General features: G+C 45.8%; 1 protein-coding gene across 1 annotated transcript in view; it reads left to right on the top strand.

The window, feature by feature from the left end:
* Positions 1-23575, top strand: part of LOC115128821 (elongator complex protein 2) — a 76387-nt gene that overhangs the window by 26013 nt on the left and 26799 nt on the right. Inside the window, exons 12-17 of the mRNA XM_065017993.1 lie at positions 5216-5365; positions 8280-8471; positions 8843-8912; positions 9014-9112; positions 11291-11348; positions 14260-14332. Coding sequence (XP_064874065.1) covers positions 5216-5365; positions 8280-8471; positions 8843-8912; positions 9014-9112; positions 11291-11348; positions 14260-14332 — 642 coding nt within the window. The remainder of the gene's footprint in view (positions 1-5215; positions 5366-8279; positions 8472-8842; positions 8913-9013; positions 9113-11290; positions 11349-14259; positions 14333-23575) is intronic.

Raw genomic sequence — 23575 nt, 5'->3', positions numbered from 1 at the left:
ATCTGGTCACTGACTCCCTGTATCTGTCTGTTTGTTATGTCCCAGGGAGAGTGGAGACCAGGGGTGGTGATATCTGGTCACTGACTCTCTGTATCTGTCTGTTTGTTATGTCCCAGGGAGAGTGGAGACCAGGGGTGGTGATATCTGGTCACTGACTCTCTGTATCTGTCTGTTTGTTATGTCCCAGGGAGAGTGGAGACCAGGGGTGGTGATATCTGGTCACTGACTTCCTGTATCTGTCTGTTTGTTATGTCCCAGGGAGAGTGGAGACCAGGGGTGGTGATATCTGGTCACTGACTCTCTGTATCTGTCTGTTTGTTATGTCCCAGGGAGAGTGGAGACCAGGGGTGGTGATATCTAGTCACTGACTCTCTGTATCTGTCTGTTTGTTATGTCCCAGGGAGAGTGGAGACCAGGGGTGGTGATATCTGGTCACTGACTCCCTGTATCTGTTTGTTATGTCCCAGGGAGAGAGGAGACCAGGGGTGGTGATATCTGGTCACTGACTCCCTGTATCTGTCTGTTTGTTATGTCCCAGGGAGAGAGGAGACCAGGGGTGGTGATATGTGGTCACTGACTCTCTGTTTCTGTCTGTTTGTTATGTCCCAGGGAGAGTGGAGACCAGGGGTGGTGATATCTGGTCACTGACTCTCTGTATCTGTCTGTTTGTTATGAACCAGGGAGAGTGGAGACCAGGGGTGGTGATATCTGGTCACTGACTCTCTGTATCTGTCTGTTTGTTATGTCCCAGGGAGAGTGGAGACCAGGGGTGGTGATATCTGGTCACTGACTCCCTGTATCTGTCTGTTTGTTATGTCCCAGGGAGAGTGGAGACCAGGGGTGGTGATATCTGGTCACTGACTCCCTGTATCTGTCTGTTTGTTATGTCCCAGGGAGAGAGGAGACCAGGGGTGGTGATATCTGGTCACTGACTCTCTGTATCTGTCTGTTTGTTATGTCCCAGGGAGAGTGGAGACCAGGGGTGGTGATATCTGGTCACTGACTCTCTGTATCTGTCTGTTTGTTATGTCCCAGGGAGAGTGGACACCAGGGGTGGTGATATCTGGTCACTGACTCTCTGTATCTGTCTGTTTGTTATGTCCCAGGGAGAGTGGAGACCAGGGGTGGTGATATCTAGTCACTGACTCTCTGTATCTGTCTGTTTGTTATGAACCAGGGAGAGTGGAGACCAGGGGTGGTGATATCTGGTCACTGACTCCCTGTATCTGTCTGTTTGTTATGTCCCAGGGAGAGTGGATACCAGGGGTGGTGATATCTGGTCACTGACTCTCTGTATCTGTCTGTTTGTTATGTCCCAGGGAGAGTGGAGACCAGGGGTGGTGATATCTGGTCAATGACTCTCTGTATCTGTCTGTTTGTTATGTCCCAGGGAGAGTGGAGACCAGGGGTGGTGATATCTGGTCACTGACTCCCTGTATCTGTCTGTTTGTTATGAACCAGGGAGAGTGGAGACCAGGAGTGGTGATATCTGGTCACTGACTCTCTGTATCTGTCTGTTTGTTATGTCCCAGGGAGAGTGGAGACCAGGGGTGGTGATATCTGGTCACTGACTCCCTGTATCTGTCTGTTTGTTATGTCCCAGGGAGAGTGGAGACCAGGGGTGGTGATATCTGGTCACTGACTCTCTGTATCTGTCTGTTTGTTATGTCCCAGGGAGAGTGGAGACCAGGGGTGGTGATATCTAGTCACTGACTCTCTGTATCTGTCTGTTTGTTATGTCCCAGGGAGAGTGGAGACCAGGGGTGGTGATATCTGGTCACTGACTCTCTGTATCTGTCTGTTTGTTATGTCCCAGGGAGAGTGGAGACCAGGGGTGGTGATATCATGTCACTGACTCTCTGTTTCTGTCTGTTTGTTATGTCCCAGGGAGAGTGGAGACCAGGGGTGGTGATATCTGGTCACTGACTCTCTGTATCTGTCTGTTTGTTATGAACCAGGGAGAGTGGAGACCAGGGGTGGTGATATCTGGTCACTGACTCTCTGTATCTGTCTGTTTGTTATGAACCAGGGAGAGTGGAGACCAGGGGTGGTGATATCTGGTCACTGACTCTCTGTATCTGTCTGTTTGTTATGTCCCAGGGAGAGTGGAGACCAGGGGTGGTGATATCTGGTCACTGACTCTCTGTATCTGTCTGTTTGTTATGTCCCAGGGAGAGTGGAGACCAGGGGTGGTGATATCTGGTCACTGACTCCCTGTATCTGTCTGTTTGTTATGTCCCAGGGAGAGTGGAGACCAGGGGTGGTGATATCTGGTCACTGACTCCTGTATCTGTCTGTTTGTTATGTCCCAGGGAGAGTGGAGACCAGGGGTGGTGATATCTGGTCACTGACTTCCTGTATCTGTCTGTTTGTTATGTCCCAGGGAGAGTGGAGACCAGGGGTGGTGATATCTGGTCACTGACTCCCTGTATCTGTCTGTTTGTTATGTCCCAGGGAGAGTGGAGACCAGGGGTGGTGATATCTGGTCACTGACTCTCTGTATCTGTCTGTTTGTTATGTCCCAGGGAGAGTGGAGACCAGGGGTGGTGATATCTGGTCACTGACTCTCTGTATCTGTCTGTTTGTTATGTCCCAGGGAGAGTGGAGACCAGGGGTGGTGATATCTGGTCACTGACTCCCTGTATCTGTCTGTTTGTTATGTCCCAGGGAGAGAGGAGACCAGGGGTGGTGATATCTGGTCACTGACTCTCTGTATCTCTCTGTTTGTTATGTCCCAGGGAGAGTGGAGACCAGGGGTGGTGATATCTGGTCACTGACTCTCTGTATCTGTCTGTTTGTTATGTCCCAGGGAGAGTGGAGACCAGGGGTGGTGATATCTGGTCACTGACTCTCTGTTTCTGTCTGTTTGTTATGTCCCAGGGAGAGTGGAGACCAGGGGTGGTGATATCTGGTCACTGACTCTCTGTATCTGTCTGTTTGTTATGAACCAGGGAGAGTGGAGACCAGGGGTGGTGATATCTGGTCACTGACTCTCTGTATCTGTCTGTTTGTTATGAACCAGGGAGAGTGGAGACCAGGGGTGGTGATATCTGGTCACTGACTCTCTGTATCTGTCTGTTTGTTATGTCCCAGGGAGAGTGGAGACCAGGGGTGGTGATATCTGGTCACTGACTCTCTGTATCTGTCTGTTTGTTATGTCCCAGGGAGAGTGGAGACCAGGGGTGGTGATATCTGGTCACTGACTCCCTGTATCTGTCTGTTTGTTATGTCCCAGGGAGAGTGGAGACCAGGGGTGGTGATATCTGGTCACTGACTCCCTGTATCTGTCTGTTTGTTATGTCCCAGGGAGAGTGGAGACCAGGGGTGGTGATATCTGGTCACTGACTTCCTGTATCTGTCTGTTTGTTATGTCCCAGGGAGAGTGGAGACCAGGGGTGGTGATATCTGGTCACTGACTCCCTGTATCTGTCTGTTTGTTATGTCCCAGGGAGAGTGGAGACCAGGGGTGGTGATATCTGGTCACTGACTCTCTGTATCTGTCTGTTTGTTATGTCCCAGGGAGAGTGGAGACCAGGGGTGGTGATATCTGGTCACTGACTCTCTGTATCTGTCTGTTTGTTATGTCCCAGGGAGTGTGGAGACCAGGGGTGGTGATATCTGGTCACTGACTCTCTGTATCTGTCTGTTTGTTATGTCCCAGGGAGAGTGGAGACCAGGGGTGGTGATATCTGGTCACTGACTCCCTGTATCTGTCTGTTTGTTATGTCCCAGGGAGAGTGGAGACCAGGGGTGGTGATATCTGGTCACTGACTCCCTGTATCTGTCTGTTTGTTATGTCCCAGGGAGAGTGGAGACCAGGGGTGGTGATATCTGGTCACTGACTTCCTGTATCTGTCTGTTTGTTATGTCCCAGGGAGAGTGGAGACCAGGGGTGGTGATATCTGGTCACTGACTCTCTGTATCTGTCTGTTTGTTATGAACCAGGGAGAGTGGAGACCAGGGGTGGTGATATCTGGTCACTGACTCCCTGTATCTGTCTGTTTGTTATGTCCCAGGGAGAGTGGAGACCAGGGGTGGTGATATCTGGTCACTGACTCCCTGTATCTGTTTGTTATGTCCCAGGGAGAGAGGAGACCAGGGGTGGTGATATCTGGTCACTGACTCCCTGTATCTGTCTGTTTGTTATGTCCCAGGGAGAGAGGAGACCAGGGGTGGTGATATCTGGTCACTGACTCTCTGTATCTGTCTGTTTGTTATGTCCCAGGGAGAGTGGAGACCAGGGGTGGTGATATCTGGTCACTGACTCCCTGTATCTGTCTGTTTGTTATGTCCCAGGGAGAGTGGAGACCAGGGGTGGTGATATCTGGTCACTGACTCCCTGTATCTGTTTGTTATGTCCCAGGGAGAGAGGAGACCAGGGGTGGTGATATCTGGTCACTGACTCCCTGTATCTGTCTGTTTGTTATGTCCCAGGGAGAGAGGAGACCAGGGGTGGTGATATCTGGTCACTGACTCTCTGTATCTGTCTGTTTGTTATGTCCCAGGGAGAGTGGAGACCAGGGGTGGTGATATCTGGTCACTGACTCCCTGTATCTGTCTGTTTGTTATGTCCCAGGGAGAGAGGAGACCAGGGGTGGTGATATCTGGTCACTGACTCTCTGTATCTGTCTGTTTGTTATGTCCCAGGGAGAGTGGAGACCAGGGGTGGTGATATCTGGTCACTGACTCTCTGTATCTGTCTGTTTGTTATGTCCCAGGGAGAGTGGAGACCAGGGGTGGTGATATCTGGTCACTGACTCTCTGTATCTGTCTGTTTGTTATGTCCCAGGGAGAGTGGAGACCAGGGGTGGTGATATCTGGTCACTGACTCTCTGTATCTGTCTGTTTGTTATGTCCCAGGGAGAGTGGAGACCAGGAGTGGTGATATCTGGTCACTGACTCTCTGTATCTGTCTGTTTGTTATGTCCCAGGGAGAGTGGAGACCAGGGGTGGTGATATCTGGTCACTGACTCTCTGTATCTGTCTGTTTGTTATGTCCCAGGGAGAGTGGAGACCAGGGGTGGTGATATCTGGTCACCGACTCCCTGTATCTGTCTGTTTGTTATGTCCCAGGGAGAGTGGAGACCAGGGGTGGTGATATCTGGTCACTGACTCTCTGTATCTGTCTGTTTGTTATGTCCCAGGGAGAGTGGAGACCAGGGGTGGTGATATCTGGTCACTGACTCTCTGTATCTGTCTGTTTGTTATGTCCCAGGGAGAGTGGAGACCAGGAGTGGTGATATCTGGTCACTTCAACGCAGTTCAGGACCTGAGCTGGGACCCTGAGGGGGAATTCATCCTCAGTGTGGGGTCAGACCAGACCACAAGGCTATTAACACCCTGGAAGAGGATGGACCAAACACAGGTACATGTAACCTAGGGCTCTCCAATCCTCTTCCTGCAGAGCTACCCTCCTGTAGGTTTTTGCTCCTAATTCAGCTTAGCAACCAGCTAATTATTCAAATCAGGTGTGCTAGATTAGGGTTGGAGTGTCTCTGTCCCTGATGTAACCTATAAACCCCTTTCACTCCTGTAGGCAGACTCAAGTATGCACTGAAGACACCTAAATACCACATAGACATCATGTTGATGCTCCAATAATGAAACCATAATGCAATTCTAGAGAAAATATACTTTTGTATGCAGTACTACATTTTTTTAAATGTATTTTTATTTAACTAGGCCAGTCAGTTAAGAACAAAATCTTATTTTCAATGAAGGCCTACCGGGGAACAGTGAGTTCTTCAGGGGCAGAACAACAGATTTTTACCTTGTCAGCTCGGGATTTGATGCAGCAACCTTTTGGTTACTGGCCAAACGCTCTAACCACTAGGATCCCTGCCGCCTCTTTACTATGGTCTTTACCCAAACGTCTGGCTACATACTGTGGCCCTAAAACTCAAAAGTATATTTTTTGCTCAGTGTTTTTCCGCTTTGTAATGACCAAATATCATCTACCGGTTTTGCATTTTTTTTTAGTAAGACAGTGTTCTATTGTGTTTCATTTGACATTTACAGTAGCATTTTAACAGTTTGTGAAGATGAATTAGTTTTACTATTCCTTCATTTTCTAATGGAAGACGAAGGAGTCGACAATTTGTTGTTTAGGTTTACACTGTAATGTGTCTGTCTGTCAGGAAAACCTTGTTAAGAGTGGCAAATGTGTTTCTCTATGTCTCATATTCATGCACTTAACCACACTCTTCAAATTGCTTATTTCTTTCTGAGGTAATTTTTTGAAGAGAATAGTGCGTTTTTAGAATGATTCCCAGAATACCTATTGTGGGAATCCATTTCAAAGGATCACATAAACCCTTTTACTCTGAAATGAATACTTCTCTCAAAGTTATGCATATGTATTAAATGTTGCCATCACATTTCCTAACCCCTGCTCTGAACTCATCGCAACGTCACATCATACACCAGGGATACATTCAGGTGTATTAAATGAAAATAACAAACAAGACACACGAAAGCTATAGGCAGCATCCCAAATGGCACCACATCCCCAGTAATGACTATATAGTACACTACTACTATAGGGAATAGAGCGTTATTTGGGCTGCAGCCATAGGAGATCTCCTCTGACATATCCTCCACTATTTCTTCCCTCCTTTCCTCCCCGCAGCCCACCTGGCATGAGATCTCAAACTCTAAAATGTTACCTCACGATCTCTTCAGTATCCCCCCCCCCCCCCCCCTTTGAGTAACACTCAACCATTACTTCCATGTTAATCATCCCAGTCGTTTACTTGCCAAAAAGCTACACAGTTATGATCAATTAGCTGATATAGCAACTATTGAATCTGAAACAGGGGAATTACTATCAGAATACAAATTATTCCATCAAAGATTCTCCCACTTCTATAAAGAACTGTACACCTCTGATTGTAAATGCACACTAAGCCACACTCAGGCCTTTCTAAAATATTCTCTCAACAGAGGAAGCCACCTTGCTGGGAGCCCGCTATTGCTTGAAATGATTACTACAGCTGTTCATAAGCGTTACATTGGGAGAACTGTGAACACATCACTAATTTCGCTTTTATAATAATAAATCAATAAAAGGTAAGGATGCTACCCAGTGTTCTCACTATCGCCACGATCTTTGATGAACACATATATTATTATTTTCCACAATGTTGTTGTCATGTCTCGAGACTTGTTAAAAAGCATTTATCCTTGGATAACCTCAGTTGGCTATTACATACCTTAGATCCATCAAACTCAACTCTGGACCTCGAAGCCAGTTACACAGCTTTCTTTTTAATTGTTCCACTCTAATCGGGGACTGATTTAGACCTGGGACACCAGGTGGGTTAATTATCAGGTAGAACAGAAAACCAGTAGGCTCCGGACCTCGTTGGGTAATGGTTATAAAATCCATGCTTTAGATGCTTCATCAGAAACAACAGCTCCTTGGGCTATATTATCTCTCTGTGCAGAAAAAGCTTTTGATAGACTAGAATGGTCATATTTCCGGTCTGTCTTGGAACGTATGGGAATCGGCTCCAATTTCATTAATATGACAATCCCTCAGCAGTCCCTACATGCCAATCCATCAGCCATAGTTATAACAGACAATATCTGCTCTGCTCTGTTCAGAATCACTAGAAGCAGCAGACAAGGCGATCCAATTTCGCCTCTGCTATTCTTATTATCCATGGAAGCTCTGGCCCAGTTCATTCGTCAATCGAAGGAAATAACACCAATTTCTCTCAAATCTATTGATCACTTCATCTCATTATACACAGATGATATTTGACTATATCTAGACAATGTACATTACATTGACAATGTACTTTGCGGCAACAGTTTGGAGAAAGCTCTTTCCTGTGTCACCATGACAATATCCCCGTTCACAAAGTGAGGTCCATACAGAAATGGTTTGTCGAGTTCAGTGTGGAAGAACTTGACTGGCCTCCACAGAGCCCTGATCTCAACCCCATCGAACACCTTTGGGATTAATTGGAACGCCGACTACGAGCCAGGACTAATGGCCCAACATCAGTGCCCGACCTCACTTATACACTTGTGACTGAATGGAAGCAAGTACCCACAGCAATGTTCCAAGAAGAGTGGAGGCTGTTATAGCAGCAAAGGGGGAACCAACTCCATATTAATGCCCATGATTTTGGAATAAGTTGTTAGACGAGTAGTTTTGATCATGTAGTGTATCTCTTTCCCCTTCCCACAGCCCACCTGGAACGAGATCGCTAACTGTATCTCAGTATGTCTTCAGTAGCTCTTCCCCTCTGTCCCCTGTGTCTTAACTACAGCCTACCTGGCACGAGATCTCTCGCCCCCAGATCCACGGCTATGACATGCAGTGTCTGGCCATGGTGGGCCGCTTCCAGTACGTCTCCGGGGCCGACGAGAAGGTCCTCCGGGTGTTCCGCGCCCCACGCAACTTTGTGGAGAACTTTGCAAACATCTCTGGCACTTCTCTGGCGAAACTGCTGGCCTTCAGTGTGAGTAGTAGTTCCTAAATCCTGCTTTGCTGTTGGTCGAAGTACCAACATTCTGTTTTGTTATTGTTTGAGCAGTGTGTCAATCAACGCCAGTTGCTTCCTACATCACCCCCACTGGCTACTGTTGGCCTCAATCTCAATTCGTCCTTCCATGATTCCTCGCATCCTATGTCTATGCCTCCCCATCAACCATATTGGAGAAGATCCCTCCCCTCGGGCCTTCTTCTCCAATGCGTTTTGAGAAGTAGGCAAGGGAAAAGGATGTGAGGACTTGAAGTGAAATGAACTGGGAAAGAGCCTAGAACTTTTGAAATTCCCCTTTGACCCCTCTCCCCTGTATGTGTGTGGGTATGTCTGTTTCTCTTTCCCAGGACACTGTAGATCAACCAGAAGGGGCCAGTACCCCTGCCCTAGGTCTCTCCAACAAGGCTGTGTTTCAAGGTACGGCTCCAAGTCCATCCTAAACTTGGTCTATCTGCACATAACCGTCAATGTCTCGTTATATCTGGCTGATTTTGATAGTTTCTTCTTTTGATTGACAGGTGATCTTACTCCCAAGACCAATGAAGAGGAGGGAACCGGGTTCAACAGTGTTTCTGACCAATACCAAGAGTCCTACTTCCACCCGCTCACCCTTAATGGTATTGTATACTGAAAACTTACCATCCCTATTACAATATTAGACCCATTTAACAGCCGCATCTGTCTGAGGCATGGCTCCCACAATACATAATACCTACATAACCCTTAATACTGTTTTTTATTGGGATGGGATAAACTTCCTTTCTACACGGCCTCAGTCAGTGCAGCCCATCTCTCCTTCACTCTCTCCATATTTCTGTTTATTCCTTTAAGGGACAATGATATCCAGCCTTCGTGACTGACTATTTATTAGATGCCTCTGCTCTGTTCTATTTTGTTCTGCCCTGTTCTTTAATGCTCTGCTCTGTTCTGCTCTGTTCTTTAATGCTCTGCTCTGTTCTGCCCTGTTCTTTAATGCTCTGTTCTTTAATGCTCTGCTCTGTTCTGCTCTGTTCTTTAATGCTCTGCTCTGTTCTGCTCTGTTCTTTAATGCTCTGCTCTGTTCTGCCCTGTTCTTTAATGCTCTGTTCTTTAATGCTCTGCTCTGTTCTGCTCTGTTCTTTAATGCTCTGTTCTGCTCTGTTCTTTAATGCTCTGCTCTGTTCTGCTCTTCTTTAATGCTCTGCTCTGTTCTGCTCTGTTCTTTAATGCTCTGCTCTGTTCTGCTCTTCTACTCTGCACTGTTCTGCTCTGCTATGCTCTATTCTCCATGCCTGCATTTTAGAAGAGTGGGATGAATCGGAGCACCTGGAGACATGTAATTACTAAATAAGGATGAGAAGCAGCGCAGGAAGAGAAGGGTGGTGGGATGAGGGCGAGGGGAGTGGGAGTGAGAAAGAGATGGAGAGCGAGACGGGGGGGAGAGCGAGACTGGAGGGGGGGGACTGGGGGAGAGAGCGAGAGTGTAAAGAGGGACGGAGGGTTAGCGAGAGGAAGATGAGAGACAGATCTAATTGTATTTGTCACATGATTTGTAAACAACAGGTGTAGACTAACAGTGAAGTGCTTACTTACGGACCCTTCCCAACAATGCAGAGAGAAAAAAAGAAGGAAAATAAGAGAAAAAAAATAACTGGAGGAATAAATCCACAATGAAAGAGAATCAAGGGATGGGGAGCTTTGGGTGCCTTGCCTCTAGTCAAACACTGCCATGTGTTGTCATTCATTGTGATTGTAAAAATCTCCTTATAGTCTTGAGATCATCATTACAATGACGTCTTATAGGATTACAGAGTTAGGATATTAATGACTCGTTTGTGTGTGTGTGTGTGTGTGCGCAGAGCGAAGTTATAATATCGATGACTAGGCTACAGGGCTATGTGTGTCTGCATGTACAGTTCTACGGGGAGAGGGAAATGAGGTGGATGGAATAATGAGTCGTTAACAGAATAATGAGTTTACACAATAGTGAGTTGTCAAAAGAATAATCAGTTAACAGAGTAATGCCATGTCTCTGATTAACTACTAGAAAGGATTAAGTGAAGGAACCATTTGGGAGAAACAGGAAGCCTGGGACAAATAACAACGAGAGGGAACGAGGCTTTACATGTCATGTGTAATGAAGGAGAGTAAGGGTTGTGTAAGTTTACACGTCCCAAATGGCACCCTATTCCTTACATAGTGCACTACTTTTGACCAAGGCCCATAAGGAATAGGGTGCCATTTGGGATACACACTGTCTGCAGGAGTAGATAGTGAAGTTGTCTTGGCATGGGTGGAGAATGAGAGAAGGGGTACATTTGATTCTCATTTCGCAGCACCCCTCAAAGCGAACAGCCGTTGAAAATTGGGAGATAAAGAGTCGTTGTTACAAAATGGTTTTTCAGAAATAGCAAACTGAGGGTTAGGTATTGGAGCTAAATGCTAACGATGAGCGCTGTGAAGAATCCGAGAGAGAACATTGTCTTGAGGCGGTCAATTCTGTTCTTCATTCTGTTTCGTGTCTCCAGTGTGTCTCTTCTTTAATTCTCTCCCTCCCTCCCTCCCTCCCTCCCTCCCTCCCTCTCTCCCTCCCTCTCTCCCTCCCCTCTCTCCCTCTCTGCTTAACATTAGGGTTTGTTTCACAAGAAAATCATAAATGCCATTGACGTAGATACAATCTCCACATAGATACAATCTTCATTTTAGTCAATTGGAAAATGGTTCCCATTAGGGTGAATGTTGAATACGTTAAATACAGTAGTTATGTAATTATTTTGAAATGGACTTTCTTTGTAATTTTGTGTGTGTGTCCACAGAGCCACCGCCAGAGGACCACCTCCTTCAAAACACACTATGGCCTGAGGTCCAAAAACTGTTAGTGTCCCATGATCATTCTAACAGTCCTTTCATTCCATCTTCACACATACACGCACACACACACTTTCGGTCTCAATGGCTATATTTACACAGGCATCCCAATTCTAATCTTTTTCCACTAATTGGTATTTTGACCAATCGGATCAGGTGTTTATCAGAATTGGGCTGCATGTGTAAAGGCAGCTAATGTTAGAGTACCACTTTTGCACACGCTTCATCAACTACAGAATCAGACTTGTCAGAAAAGGTTTCAGCACTGTTTCCTGCTTTCTAGGAATGCACTCAAGGCATCTATGATTTCAACCTTTAGTGTGCAGCATCCATTTTCCATGCGACACGATATTTCAACGCATTTCTCATATTTATAGACAAATAACTGGTTGTGGTTTTTTCCGCCTCCTGTGAGGATTAATGGGTCTGAAAATATTTCTAAACCTCAGAGCCAGCCAAAGACCTCCCACCAATCAGAATGCAGATTTCCCCATGAGCCTCTTCTCTGCCCAGGAGAATATATCGCCTCTATTTGTTGCCAATGTTAAATCTATTTACCAGTCAGTCCTGCATTAACATGACATACAGCTGTGACATTTACTGCAAGTACTGCCATTGTGTTTTTGAATAGCACTTTTCTTACTCCCATTTGGCAAGGATTGCATTGTATAATTGAACGCGTAATAGCAACATTAAAATTCATGTGGTGTCATATTTTTGATTCTGTGGTAGGGTTTCTATTCTGAGTATATTTCTGAATATGAAATGTTTAGAAGGTTTGGTAGGTTGAGAGGATGAGATGTTTCTGCGTTCTTGTGTGTGTGTGCCCTGCAGTCTGCTGTTCTGGAGTACCGTACGTCACTGTTTAATTCCACAGTCTAGCTCTAGCGTGCTTTACCAGTAAGGTATCATCTGTGTCTTCTTAACCTTTGCAGCCTGTGTGAGTGGAATCTACATAATTCCAGCTAGAAAACCTTCCGCTCTCTGGCTGAGTCCCAAATGTCACCCTAGTCCCTACAGTTGAAGTCGGAAGTTTACATACACTTAGGTTGGAGTCATTAAAACTCGTTTTTCAACAACTCCACAAAAATACTTGTCAACAGCCTATAGTTTTGACAAGTCAGTTAGGACATCTACTTTGTGCATGACACAAGTCATTTTCCCAACAATTGTTTACAGTCAGATTATTTCACTTATAATTCACTGTATCACAATTCCAGTGGGTCAGAAGTTTACATACACTAAGTTGACTACCTTTAAACAGATTGGAAAATTCCAGAAAATGGTGTCATGGCTTCAGAAGAGTCAATTGGAGGTGTACCTGTGTATGTATTTCAAGGCCTACCTTCAAACTCAGTGCCTCTTGACATCATGGGAACATCAAAAGAAATCAGCCAAGACCTGAGAAGAAAATTTTAGACCTCCAGAAGTCTGGTTCATTGGCATCAATTTCCAAATGCCTGAAGGTACCACATTCATCTGTACAAACAACAGTACGCAAGTATAAACACCATGGGACCACGCAGCCGTCATACCGTTCAGGAAGGAGACGCGTTCTGTCTCCAAGAGATTAACGTACTTTGGTGCGAAAAGTACAAATCAATCCCAGAACAACAGCAAAGGACCTTGTGAAGATGCTGAAGGAAACAGGTACAAAAGTATCTATATCCACAGTAAAACGAGTCCTATATGGACATAACCTGAAATGCAGCTCAGTAAGGCAGAAGCCACTGCTCCAAAACCGCCATAAAAAAGCCAGACTATGGTTTGCAACTGCACATGGGGACAAAGATCGTACTTGTTGGAGAAATGTCCTCTGATCTGATTAAACAAAAATAGAACTGTTTGACCATAATGACCATCGTTATGTTTGGTGGAAAAAGGGGGAGGTTTGCAAGCTGGAGAACACCATCCCAACCGTGAAGCACGGGTGGCAGCATCATGTTGTGGGGGTGCTTTGCTGCAGGAGGGACTGGTTGCACTTCACAAAATAGATGGCATCATGAGGATGGAAAATTATGTGGATATATTGAAGCAACATCTCAAGACATCAGTCAGGAAGTTAAAGCTTGGTCGCAAATGGGTCTTCCAAATGGACAATGACCCCAAGCATACTTCCAAAGTTGTGGGCAGAACTGAAAAAGTGTGTGCGAGCAAGGAGGCCTACAAACCTTACTCAGTTACACCAGCTCTGTCAGGAAGAATGGGTCAAAATTCACCCAACTTATTGTGGGAAGCTTGTGGAAGGCCACCTGAAACATTTGACCAAAGTTAAACTATTTTTAAGCAATGCTACCAAATACTGAAATACTAATTGAGTGTATGTAAACTTCTGACCCACTGGGAATGTGACGAAATAAATAAAAGCTGAAATAAATCATACTCTCTGCTATTATTCAGACATTTCACATTCTTAAAATAAAGTGGTGATCCTAACTGACCTAAGACAAGGAATTTTTACTAGGATTAAATGTCAGGAATTGTGAAAAAACAGAGTTTAAATGACTTTGGCTAAGGTGTATGTAAACTTCCGACTTCAACTGTATATAGTCCACTATCTTTGATCAGAGCCCTGTGCACTAATAGGGAATTGTGGGCCGTTTGGGACGTAGTCGCTCTGTTTCAAATGCCCCTGTTTAGACCCTGGCAGCTCGCCAGAAGCGTGATTCTAAGATGCGCCATTTTAAAGCTTTCAGGAGGATTGTTTGTGCTTCAAGTTTGACCACTTGTCTTTTATCACAGTCGCATCTGGTGACTAAGCTCTCATCACTCCTCTTCGCTCCCTCCCCTCTGCTCTCTCTCTTTTTCATATTCTTGCTCTCTCTCTCTCCTTCTCTCTATCCTTCTCTCTATCCTTCTCTCTCTCTCTCTCTCTCTCTCTCTCTCTCTCTCTCTCTCTCTCTCTCTCTCTCTCCAGGTATGGACATGGCTTTGAGATGTTCTGTCTGGCGTCTGACAGTGGGAGGACGGTGGTGGCTTCGGCATGTAAGGTAGTGTGACAAGTTGGAGGTCAAATGCCAAACGTCGATCTGTGACTGTAGCAAAGCACATTGTACTTTATTAGCAGGGGTTGGAACTGGTTCCGGGAACATAACTGAAAACCATAAATTGTTTTAACAAATAGAGGAATCAGACCCGGGAACGAAAGTGATCTTCTACTGTTCCGGAACATTTAAATTTAAAGCATGGGAGCCGGTTAATAACGTTTTTTTTTTTAATGTTCCTGGCATCTACTGTAGGCTACTGACGTTGCGGGTCTACTTTTGGCTACTGACGTTGCGGGTCTACTTTTGGCTACTGACGTTGCGGGGTCTACTGTAGGCTACTGACGTTGCGGGTCTACTTTTGGCTACTGACGTGGCGGGGTCTACTGTAGGCTACTGACGTTGCGGGTCTACTTTTGGCTACTGACGTTGCGGGTCTACTTTTGGCTACTGACGTTGCGGGTCTACTTTTGGCTACTGACGTTGCGGGTCTACTTTTGGCTACTGACGTTGCGGGTCTACCGTAGGCTACTGACGTTGCGGATCTACTTTTGGCTACTGACGTTGCGGATCTACTTTTGGCTACTGACGTTGCGGGTCTACTGTAGGCTACTGACGTTGCGGGTCTACTGTAGGCTACTGACGTTGCGGGTCTACTTTTGTCTACTGACGTTGCGGGTCTACTTTTGTCTACTGACGTTGCGGGTCTACTTTTGGCTACTGACGTTGCGGGGTCTACCGTAGGCTACTGACGTTGCGGGGTCTACCGTAGGCTACTGACGTTGCGGGGTCTACCGTAGGCTACTGACGTTGCGGGGTCTACCGTAGGCTACCGATGTTGCGGGTCTACCGTAGGCTACTGACGTTGCGGGGTCTACCGTAGGCTACTGACGTTGCGGGGTCTACCGTAGGCTACTGACGTTGCGAGTCTACCGTAGGCTACTGACGTTGCGGGGTCTACCGTAGGCTACTGACGTTGCGGGGTCTACCGTAGGCTACTGACGTTGCGGGGTCTACCGTAGGCTACTGACGTTGCGAGTCTACCGTAGGCTACTGACGTTGCGGGGTCTACCGTAGGCTACTGACGTTGCGGGGTCTACCGTAGGCTACTGACGTTGCGGGGTCTACCGTAGGCTACTGACGTTGCGAGTCTACCGTAGGCTACTGACGTTGCGAGTCTACCGTAGGCTACTGACGTTGCGAGTCTACCGTAGGCTACTGACGTTGCGGAGTCTACCGTAGGCTACTGACGTTGCGGGGTCTACCGTAGGCTACTGACGTTGCGGGGTCTACCGTAGGCTACTGACGTTGCGGGGTCTACCGTAGGCTACTGACGTTGCGGGGTCTACCGTAGGCTACTGACGTTGCGAGGTCTACCGTAGGCTACTGACGTTGCGGGGTCTACTGTAGGCTACTGACGTTGTGAGCATGATTCAGAAAATGGGGGGATTTTTTGAGTTGTTGAGATGACTGGATTAACTTTATCAATGCTAATTAGGATAGTATAGTTATCACATTTCACATTGGATTTATTAACTACATAAACGTAAAATGTGTTTTTATTTAAAATTCTGGTGCTGATCTACACACACTAGCTAGCTCTGGTCCAACCAATGTTAAGCCAACCCCCGAAATCACAGACTTATCCTCTCTTCTTCATCTATGGTATTGAATCTACCTACTTCAATTGCCAGAGACAGTATCCCTGTTCTCAACTGAGCGCACAAGGATCTTTTTGATTTCTTGTTAGTTGACAGTGATATATCAGTTGAAGGGTTTATACCTAAGTTTATCTTGTGTTTGATCATGTTGACATTGCATGATAACTTATTTGTAAATATGTGTTGTAGATCCTCCTCCTTAAATATGTAATTTACTGGTTACAACAGGGTTTCCCAAACTCGGTGCACATTTTGGTTAGGGGTCCCTAACACTATACACTAGCCTATACCCTAACACTAGCCTATACACTAGCCTATACCCTAACACTAGCCTATACACTAGCCTATACCCTAACACTATACACTAGCCTATACCCTAACACTATACACTATACACTAGCCTATACCCTAACACTATACACTAGCCTATACCCTAACACTATACACTATACACTAGCCTATACCCTAACACTATACACTAGCCTATACCCTAACACTAACACTATACACTAGCCTATACCCTAACACTATACACTAGCCTATACCCTAACACTATACACTAGCCTATACCCTAACACTATACACTAGCCTATACCCTAACACTATACACTAGCCTATACCCTAACACTATACACTAGCCTATACCCTAACACTATACACTAGCCTATACCCTAACACTATACACTAGCCTATACCCTAACACTATACACTAGCCTATACCCTAACACTATACACTAGCCTATACCCTAACACTATACACTAGCCTATACACTAACACTATACACTAGCCTATACCCTTAACACTATACACTAGCCTATACACTAACACTACACTAGCCTATACCCTTAACACTACACTAGCCTATACCCTAACACTATACACTAGCCTATACCCTAACACTAGCCTATACACTAGCCTATACCCTAACACTATACACTAGCCTATACCCTAACACTAGCCTATACACTAGCCTATACCCTAACACTATACACTAGCCTTTACCCTAACACTATACACTAGCCTATACCCTAACACTATACACTAGCCTATACCCTAACACTATACACTAGCCTATACCCTAACACTATACACTAGCCTATACCCTAACACTATACACTAGCCTATACCCTAACACTATACACTAGCCTATACCCTAACACTATACACTAGCCTATACCCTAACACTATACACTAGCCTATACCCTAACACTATACACTAGCCTATACCCTAACACTATACACTAGCCTATACCCTAACACTATACACTAGCCTATACCCTAACACTATACACTAGCCTATACCCTAACACTATACACTAGCCTATACCCTAACACTATACACTAGCCTATACCCTAACACTATACACTAGCCTATACCCTAACACTATACACTAGCCTATACCCTAACACTATACACTAGCCTATACCCTAACACTATACACTAGCCTATACCCTAACACTATACACTAGCCTATTCCCTAACACTAGCCTATACCCTAACACTATACACTAGCCTATACCCTAACACTAGCCTATACCCTACCACTATACACTAGCCTATACCCTAACACTATACACTAGCCTATACACTATACACTAGCCTATACACTATACACTAGCCTATACACTAACACTATACACTAGCCTATACCCTCACACTATACACTAGCCTATACCCTAACACTATACACTAGCCTATACCCTAACACTATACACTAGCCTATACCCTAACACTATACACTAGCCTATACCCTAACACTATACACTAGCCTATACCCTAACACTATACACTAGCCTATACCCTAACACTATACACTAGCCTATACCCTAACACTATACACTAGCCTATACCCTAACACTATACACTAGCCTATACCCTAACACTAACACTACACTAGCCTATACCCTAACACTAACACTACACTAGCCTATACCCTAACACTACACTAGCCTATACCCTAACACTACACTAGCCTATACCCTAACACTATACACTAGCCTATACCCTAACACTATACACTAGCCTATACCCTAACACTATACACTAGCCTATACCCTAACACTAGCCTATACACTAGCCTATACCCTAACACTATACACTAGCCTATACCCTAACACTAGCCTATACCCTAACACTATACACTAGCCTATACCCTAACACTAGCCTATACCCTAACACTATACACTAGCCTATACCCTAACACTAGCCTATACCCTAACACTAGCCTATACCCTAACACTAGCCTATACCCTAACACTAGCCTATACCCTAACACTAGCCTATACCCTAACACTAGCCTATACCCTAACACTAGCCTATACCCTAACACTAGCCTATACCCTAACACTAGCCTATACCCTAACACTAGCCTATACCCTAACACTAGCCTATACCCTAACACTAGCCTATACCCTAACACTAGCCTATACCCTAACACTATACACTAGCCTATACCCTAACACTATACACTAGCCTATACCCTAACACTAGCCTATACACTAGCCTATTCCCTAACACTAGCCTATACCCTAACACTATACACTAGCCTATACCCTAACACTATACACTAGCCTATACACTAACACTATACACTAGCCTATACCCTAACACTATACACTAGCCTATACACTAGCCTATTCCCTAACACTAGCCTATACCCTAACACTATACACTAGCCTATACACTAACACTATACACTAGCCTATACCCTAACACTATACACTAGCCTATACCCTCACACTATACACTAGCCTATACCCTAACACTATACACTAGCCTATACCCTAACACTATACACTAGCCTATACCCTAACACTATACACTAGCCTATACCCTAACACTATACACTAGCCTATACACTAACACTATACACTAGCCTATACCCTAACACTAACACTATACACTAGCCTATACCCTAACACTAACACTATACACTAGCCTATACCCTAACACTATACACTAGCCTATACCCTAACACTACACTAGCCTATACCCTAACACTACACTAGCCTATACCCTAACACTATACACTAGCCTATACCCTAACACTATACACTAGCCTATACCCTAACACTAGCCTATACACTAGCCTATACCCTCACACTATACACTAGCCTATACCCTCACACTATACACTAGCCTATACCCTAACACTAGCCTATACCCTAACACTATACACTAGCCTATACCCTAACACTATACACTAGCCTATACCCTAACACTATACACTAGCCTATACCCTAACACTATACAGCTGATTCAAATGATCACATTTTGATGAGTTATTTGAATCGGCTGTGTAGTGCTAGGGCAAAAACCAATCTGTACTTGACTATTTATATTTTTGACTTCTTCAACTTCTCTACATTCCTAAAGAAAATTATGTACTTTTTACTCTATACATTTTCCCTGACATCCAAAAGTACTCATTACATTTTAAATGCTTAGCAGGTCAGGAAAATGGTCCAATTCACACACTTATCAAGAGAACATCCCTGGTCAGATTGACATGCACACATTAGCACACTGCTGGACTTGGTAAAGGTCCGTGTCAGTGCGGGTGGACAGTCAGCTTTTTAATCGGAGCAAAATCAATCTGAAAGTGTCTATTTTTCAGGGAAATAACCTGTTATCTGTCAGGTGAAGTCCATTAGCAGCCATCAGGATCATTCAGATTCCTATCACAACTGGAATGATGTGATTTGATGGCAGTCACCTGACCTGGGTGGTCCTGCAGTCCATGCTGTCACCTACAGGACATATTTGCTGTGGGTTCCAAATTGGCCCATTATCTTTCCTGCTGTCTCGCCTTTAGCCAATACAAACATAGGCCTCTATTTTTTTAAGTCACTTCAATAGACTAGACCAGGGTTGCTAGTACATCTTTGAGTCAAAGTTTAAAATTAGTGTTTACCGAACACAGAGGGAGGAGAATTGTATACTGTTTGCCCCCTGGTGAGGAATGGAGATAGTATTAGCTAATCTATACAGCACTTGGACAAGCTCGCATTAATGGCTGGAATGGTATCTAACATAGCATGAATGGTATAGGGTCCTATGACTATCTTGTCAGCTATGTGTGGGGTCCTCCAACCGCTATTCTTCTCTGGTTCTAGGCCTCTTAGGCTGAGCTAGTTCAGTATGGTCCTCCAACCACTATTCTTCTCTGGTTCTAGGCCTCTTAGGCTGAGCTAGTTCAGTATGGTCCTCCAACCGTTATTCTTCTCTGGTTCTAGGCCTCTTAGGCTGAGCTAGTTCAGTATGGTCCTCCAACCGCTATTCTTCTCTGGTTCTAGGCCTCTTAGGCTGAGCTAGTTCAGTATGGTCCTCCAACCGCTATTCTTCTCTGGTTCTAGGCCTCTTAGGCTGAGCTAGTTCAGTATGGTCCTCCAACCGCTATTCTTCTCTGGTTCTAGGCCTCTTAGGCTGAGCTAGTTCAGTATGGTCCTCCAACCGCTATTCTTCTCTGGTTCTAGGCCTCTTAGGCTGAGCTAGTTCAGTATGGTCCTCCAACCGCTATTCTTCTCTGGTTCTAGGCCTCTTAGGCTGAGCTAGTTCAGTATGGTCCTCCAACCGCTATTCTTCTCTGGTTCTAGGCCTCTTAGGCTGAGCTAGTTCAGTATGGTCCTCCAACAGCTATTCTTCTCTGGTTCTAGGCCTCTTAGGCTGAGCTAGTTCAGTATGGTCCTCCAACAGCTATTCTTCTCTGGTTCTAGGCCTCTTAGGCTGAGCTAGTTCAGTATGGTCCTCCAACAGCTATTCTTCTCTGGTTCTAGGCCTCTTAGGCTGAGCTAGTTCAGTATGGTCCTCCAACCGCTATTCTTCTCTGGTTCTAGGTCTCTTAGGCTGAGCTAGTTCAGTATGGTCCTCCAACCGCTATTCTTCTCTGGTTCTAGGCCTCTTAGCCTGAGCTAGTTCAGTATGGTCCTCCAGCTGGCTGCTTCTCTTCTCTGGTTCTAGGTCTCTTAGGCTGAGCTAGTTCAGTATGGTCCTCCAACCGCTATTCTTCTCTGGTTCTAGGCCTCTTAGGCTGAGCTAGTTCAGTATGGTCCTCCAGCTGCTTCTCTTCTCTGGTTCTAGGTCTCTTAGGCTGAGCTAGTTCAGTATGGTCCTCCAACCGCTATTCTTCTCTGGTTCTAGGCCTCTTAGGCTGAGCTAGTTCAGTATGGTCCTCCAACAGCTATTCTTCTCTGGTTCTAGGCCTCTTAGGCTGAGCTAGTTCAGTATGGTCCTCCAACCGCTATTCTTCTCTGGTTCTAGGCCTCTTAGGCTGAGCTAGTTCAGTATGGTCCTCCAACCGTTATTCTTCTCTGGTTCTAGGCCTCTTAGGCTGAGCTAGTTCAGTATGGTCCTCCAACCGCTATTCTTCTCTGGTTCTAGGCCTCTTAGGCTGAGCTAGTTCAGTATGGTCCTCCAGCTGGCTGCTTCTCTTCTCTGGTTCTAGGTCTCTTAGGCTGAGCTAGTTCAGTATGGTCCTCCAACAGCTATTCTTCTCTGGTTCTAGGCCTCTTAGGCTGAGCTAGTTCAGTATGGTCCTCCAACCGCTATTCTTCTCTGGTTCTAGGCCTCTTAGGCTGAGCTAGTTCAGTATGGTCCTCCAGCTGGCTGCTTCTCTTCTCTGGTTCTAGGTCTCTTAGGCTGAGCTAGTTCAGTATGGTCCTCCAACCGCTATTCTTCTCTGGTTCTAGGCCTCTTAGGCTGAGCTAGTTCAGTATGGTCCTCCAACCGCTATTCTTCTCTGGTTCTAGGCCTCTTAGGCTGAGCTAGTTCAGTATGGTCCTCCAACCGCTATTCTTCTCTGGTTCTAGGCCTCTTAGGCTGAGCTAGTTCAGTATGGTCCTCCAACCGCTATTCTTCTCTGGTTCTAGGCCTCTTAGGCTGAGCTAGTTCAGTATGGTCCTCCAACAGCTATTCTTCTCTGGTTCTAGGCCTCTTAGGCTGAGCTAGTTCAGTATGGTCCTCCAACAGCTATTCTTCTCTGGTTCTAGGCCTCTTAGGCTGAGCTAGTTCAGTATGGTCCTCCAACCGCTATTCTTCTCTGGTTCTAGGTCTCTTAGGCTGAGCTAGTTCAGTATGGTCCTCCAACCGCTATTCTTCTCTGGTTCTAGGCCTCTTAGCCTGAGCTAGTTCAGTATGGTCCTCCAGCTGGCTGCTTCTCTTCTCTGGTTCTAGGTCTCTTAGGCTGAGCTAGTTCAGTATGGTCCTCCAACCGCTATTCTTCTCTGGTTCTAGGCCTCTTAGGCTGAGCTAGTTCAGTATGGTCCTCCAGCTGCTTCTCTTCTCTGGTTCTAGGTCTCTTAGGCTGAGCTAGTTCAGTATGGTCCTCCAACCGCTATTCTTCTCTGGTTCTAGGCCTCTTAGGCTGAGCTAGTTCAGTATGGTCCTCCAACAGCTATTCTTCTCTGGTTCTAGGCCTCTTAGGCTGAGCTAGTTCAGTATGGTCCTCCAACCGCTATTCTTCTCTGGTTCTAGGCCTCTTAGGCTGAGCTAGTTCAGTATGGTCCTCCAACCGTTATTCTTCTCTGGTTCTAGGCCTCTTAGGCTGAGCTAGTTCAGTATGGTCCTCCAACCGCTATTCTTCTCTGGTTCTAGGCCTCTTAGGCTGAGCTAGTTCAGTATGGTCCTCCAGCTGGCTGCTTCTCTTCTCTGGTTCTAGGTCTCTTAGGCTGAGCTAGTTCAGTATGGTCCTCCAACAGCTATTCTTCTCTGGTTCTAGGCCTCTTAGGCTGAGCTAGTTCAGTATGGTCCTCCAACCGCTATTCTTCTCTGGTTCTAGGCCTCTTAGGCTGAGCTAGTTCAGTATGGTCCTCCAGCTGGCTGCTTCTCTTCTCTGGTTCTAGGTCTCTTAGGCTGAGCTAGTTCAGTATGGTCCTCCAACCGCTATTCTTCTCTGGTTCTAGGCCTCTTAGGCTGAGCTAGTTCAGTATGGTCCTCCAACAGCTATTCTTCTCTGGTTCTAGGCCTCTTAGGCTGAGCTAGTTCAGTATGGTCCTCCAACCGCTATTCTTCTCTGGTTCTAGGCCTCTTAGGCTGAGCTAGTTCAGTATGGTCCTCCAACCGCTATTCTTCTCTGGTTCTAGGCCTCTTAGGCTGAGCTAGTTCAGTATGGTCCTCCAACCGCTATTCTTCTCTGGTTCTAGGCCTCTTAGGCTGAGCTAGTTCAGTATGGTCCTCCAGCTGGCTGCTTCTCTTCTCTGGTTCTAGGTCTCTTAGGCTGAGCTAGTTCAGTATGGTCCTCCAACAGCTATTCTTCTCTGGTTCTAGGCCTCTTAGGCTGAGCTAGTTCAGTATGGTCCTCCAACCGCTATTCTTCTCTGGTTCTAGGCCTCTTAGGCTGAGCTAGTTCAGTATGGTCCTCCAGCTGGCTGCTTCTCTTCTCTGGTTCTAGGTCTCTTAGGCTGAGCTAGTTCAGTATGGTCCTCCAACCGCTATTCTTCTCTGGTTCTAGGCCTCTTAGGCTGAGCTAGTTCAGTATGGTCCTCCAACCGCTAGTTTCTTCTCTGGTTCTAGGCCTCTTATTCTTCTCTGGTTCTAGGCCTCTTAGGCTGAGCTAGTTCAGTATGGTCCTCCAACCGCTATTCTTCTCT

This window comes from Oncorhynchus nerka, linkage group LG4 (assembly GCF_034236695.1).
Source record: "Oncorhynchus nerka isolate Pitt River linkage group LG4, Oner_Uvic_2.0, whole genome shotgun sequence".
Taxonomy (NCBI): Eukaryota; Metazoa; Chordata; class Actinopteri; order Salmoniformes; family Salmonidae; genus Oncorhynchus; species Oncorhynchus nerka.
This window is presented reverse-complemented; position numbering and strand designations above follow the sequence as displayed.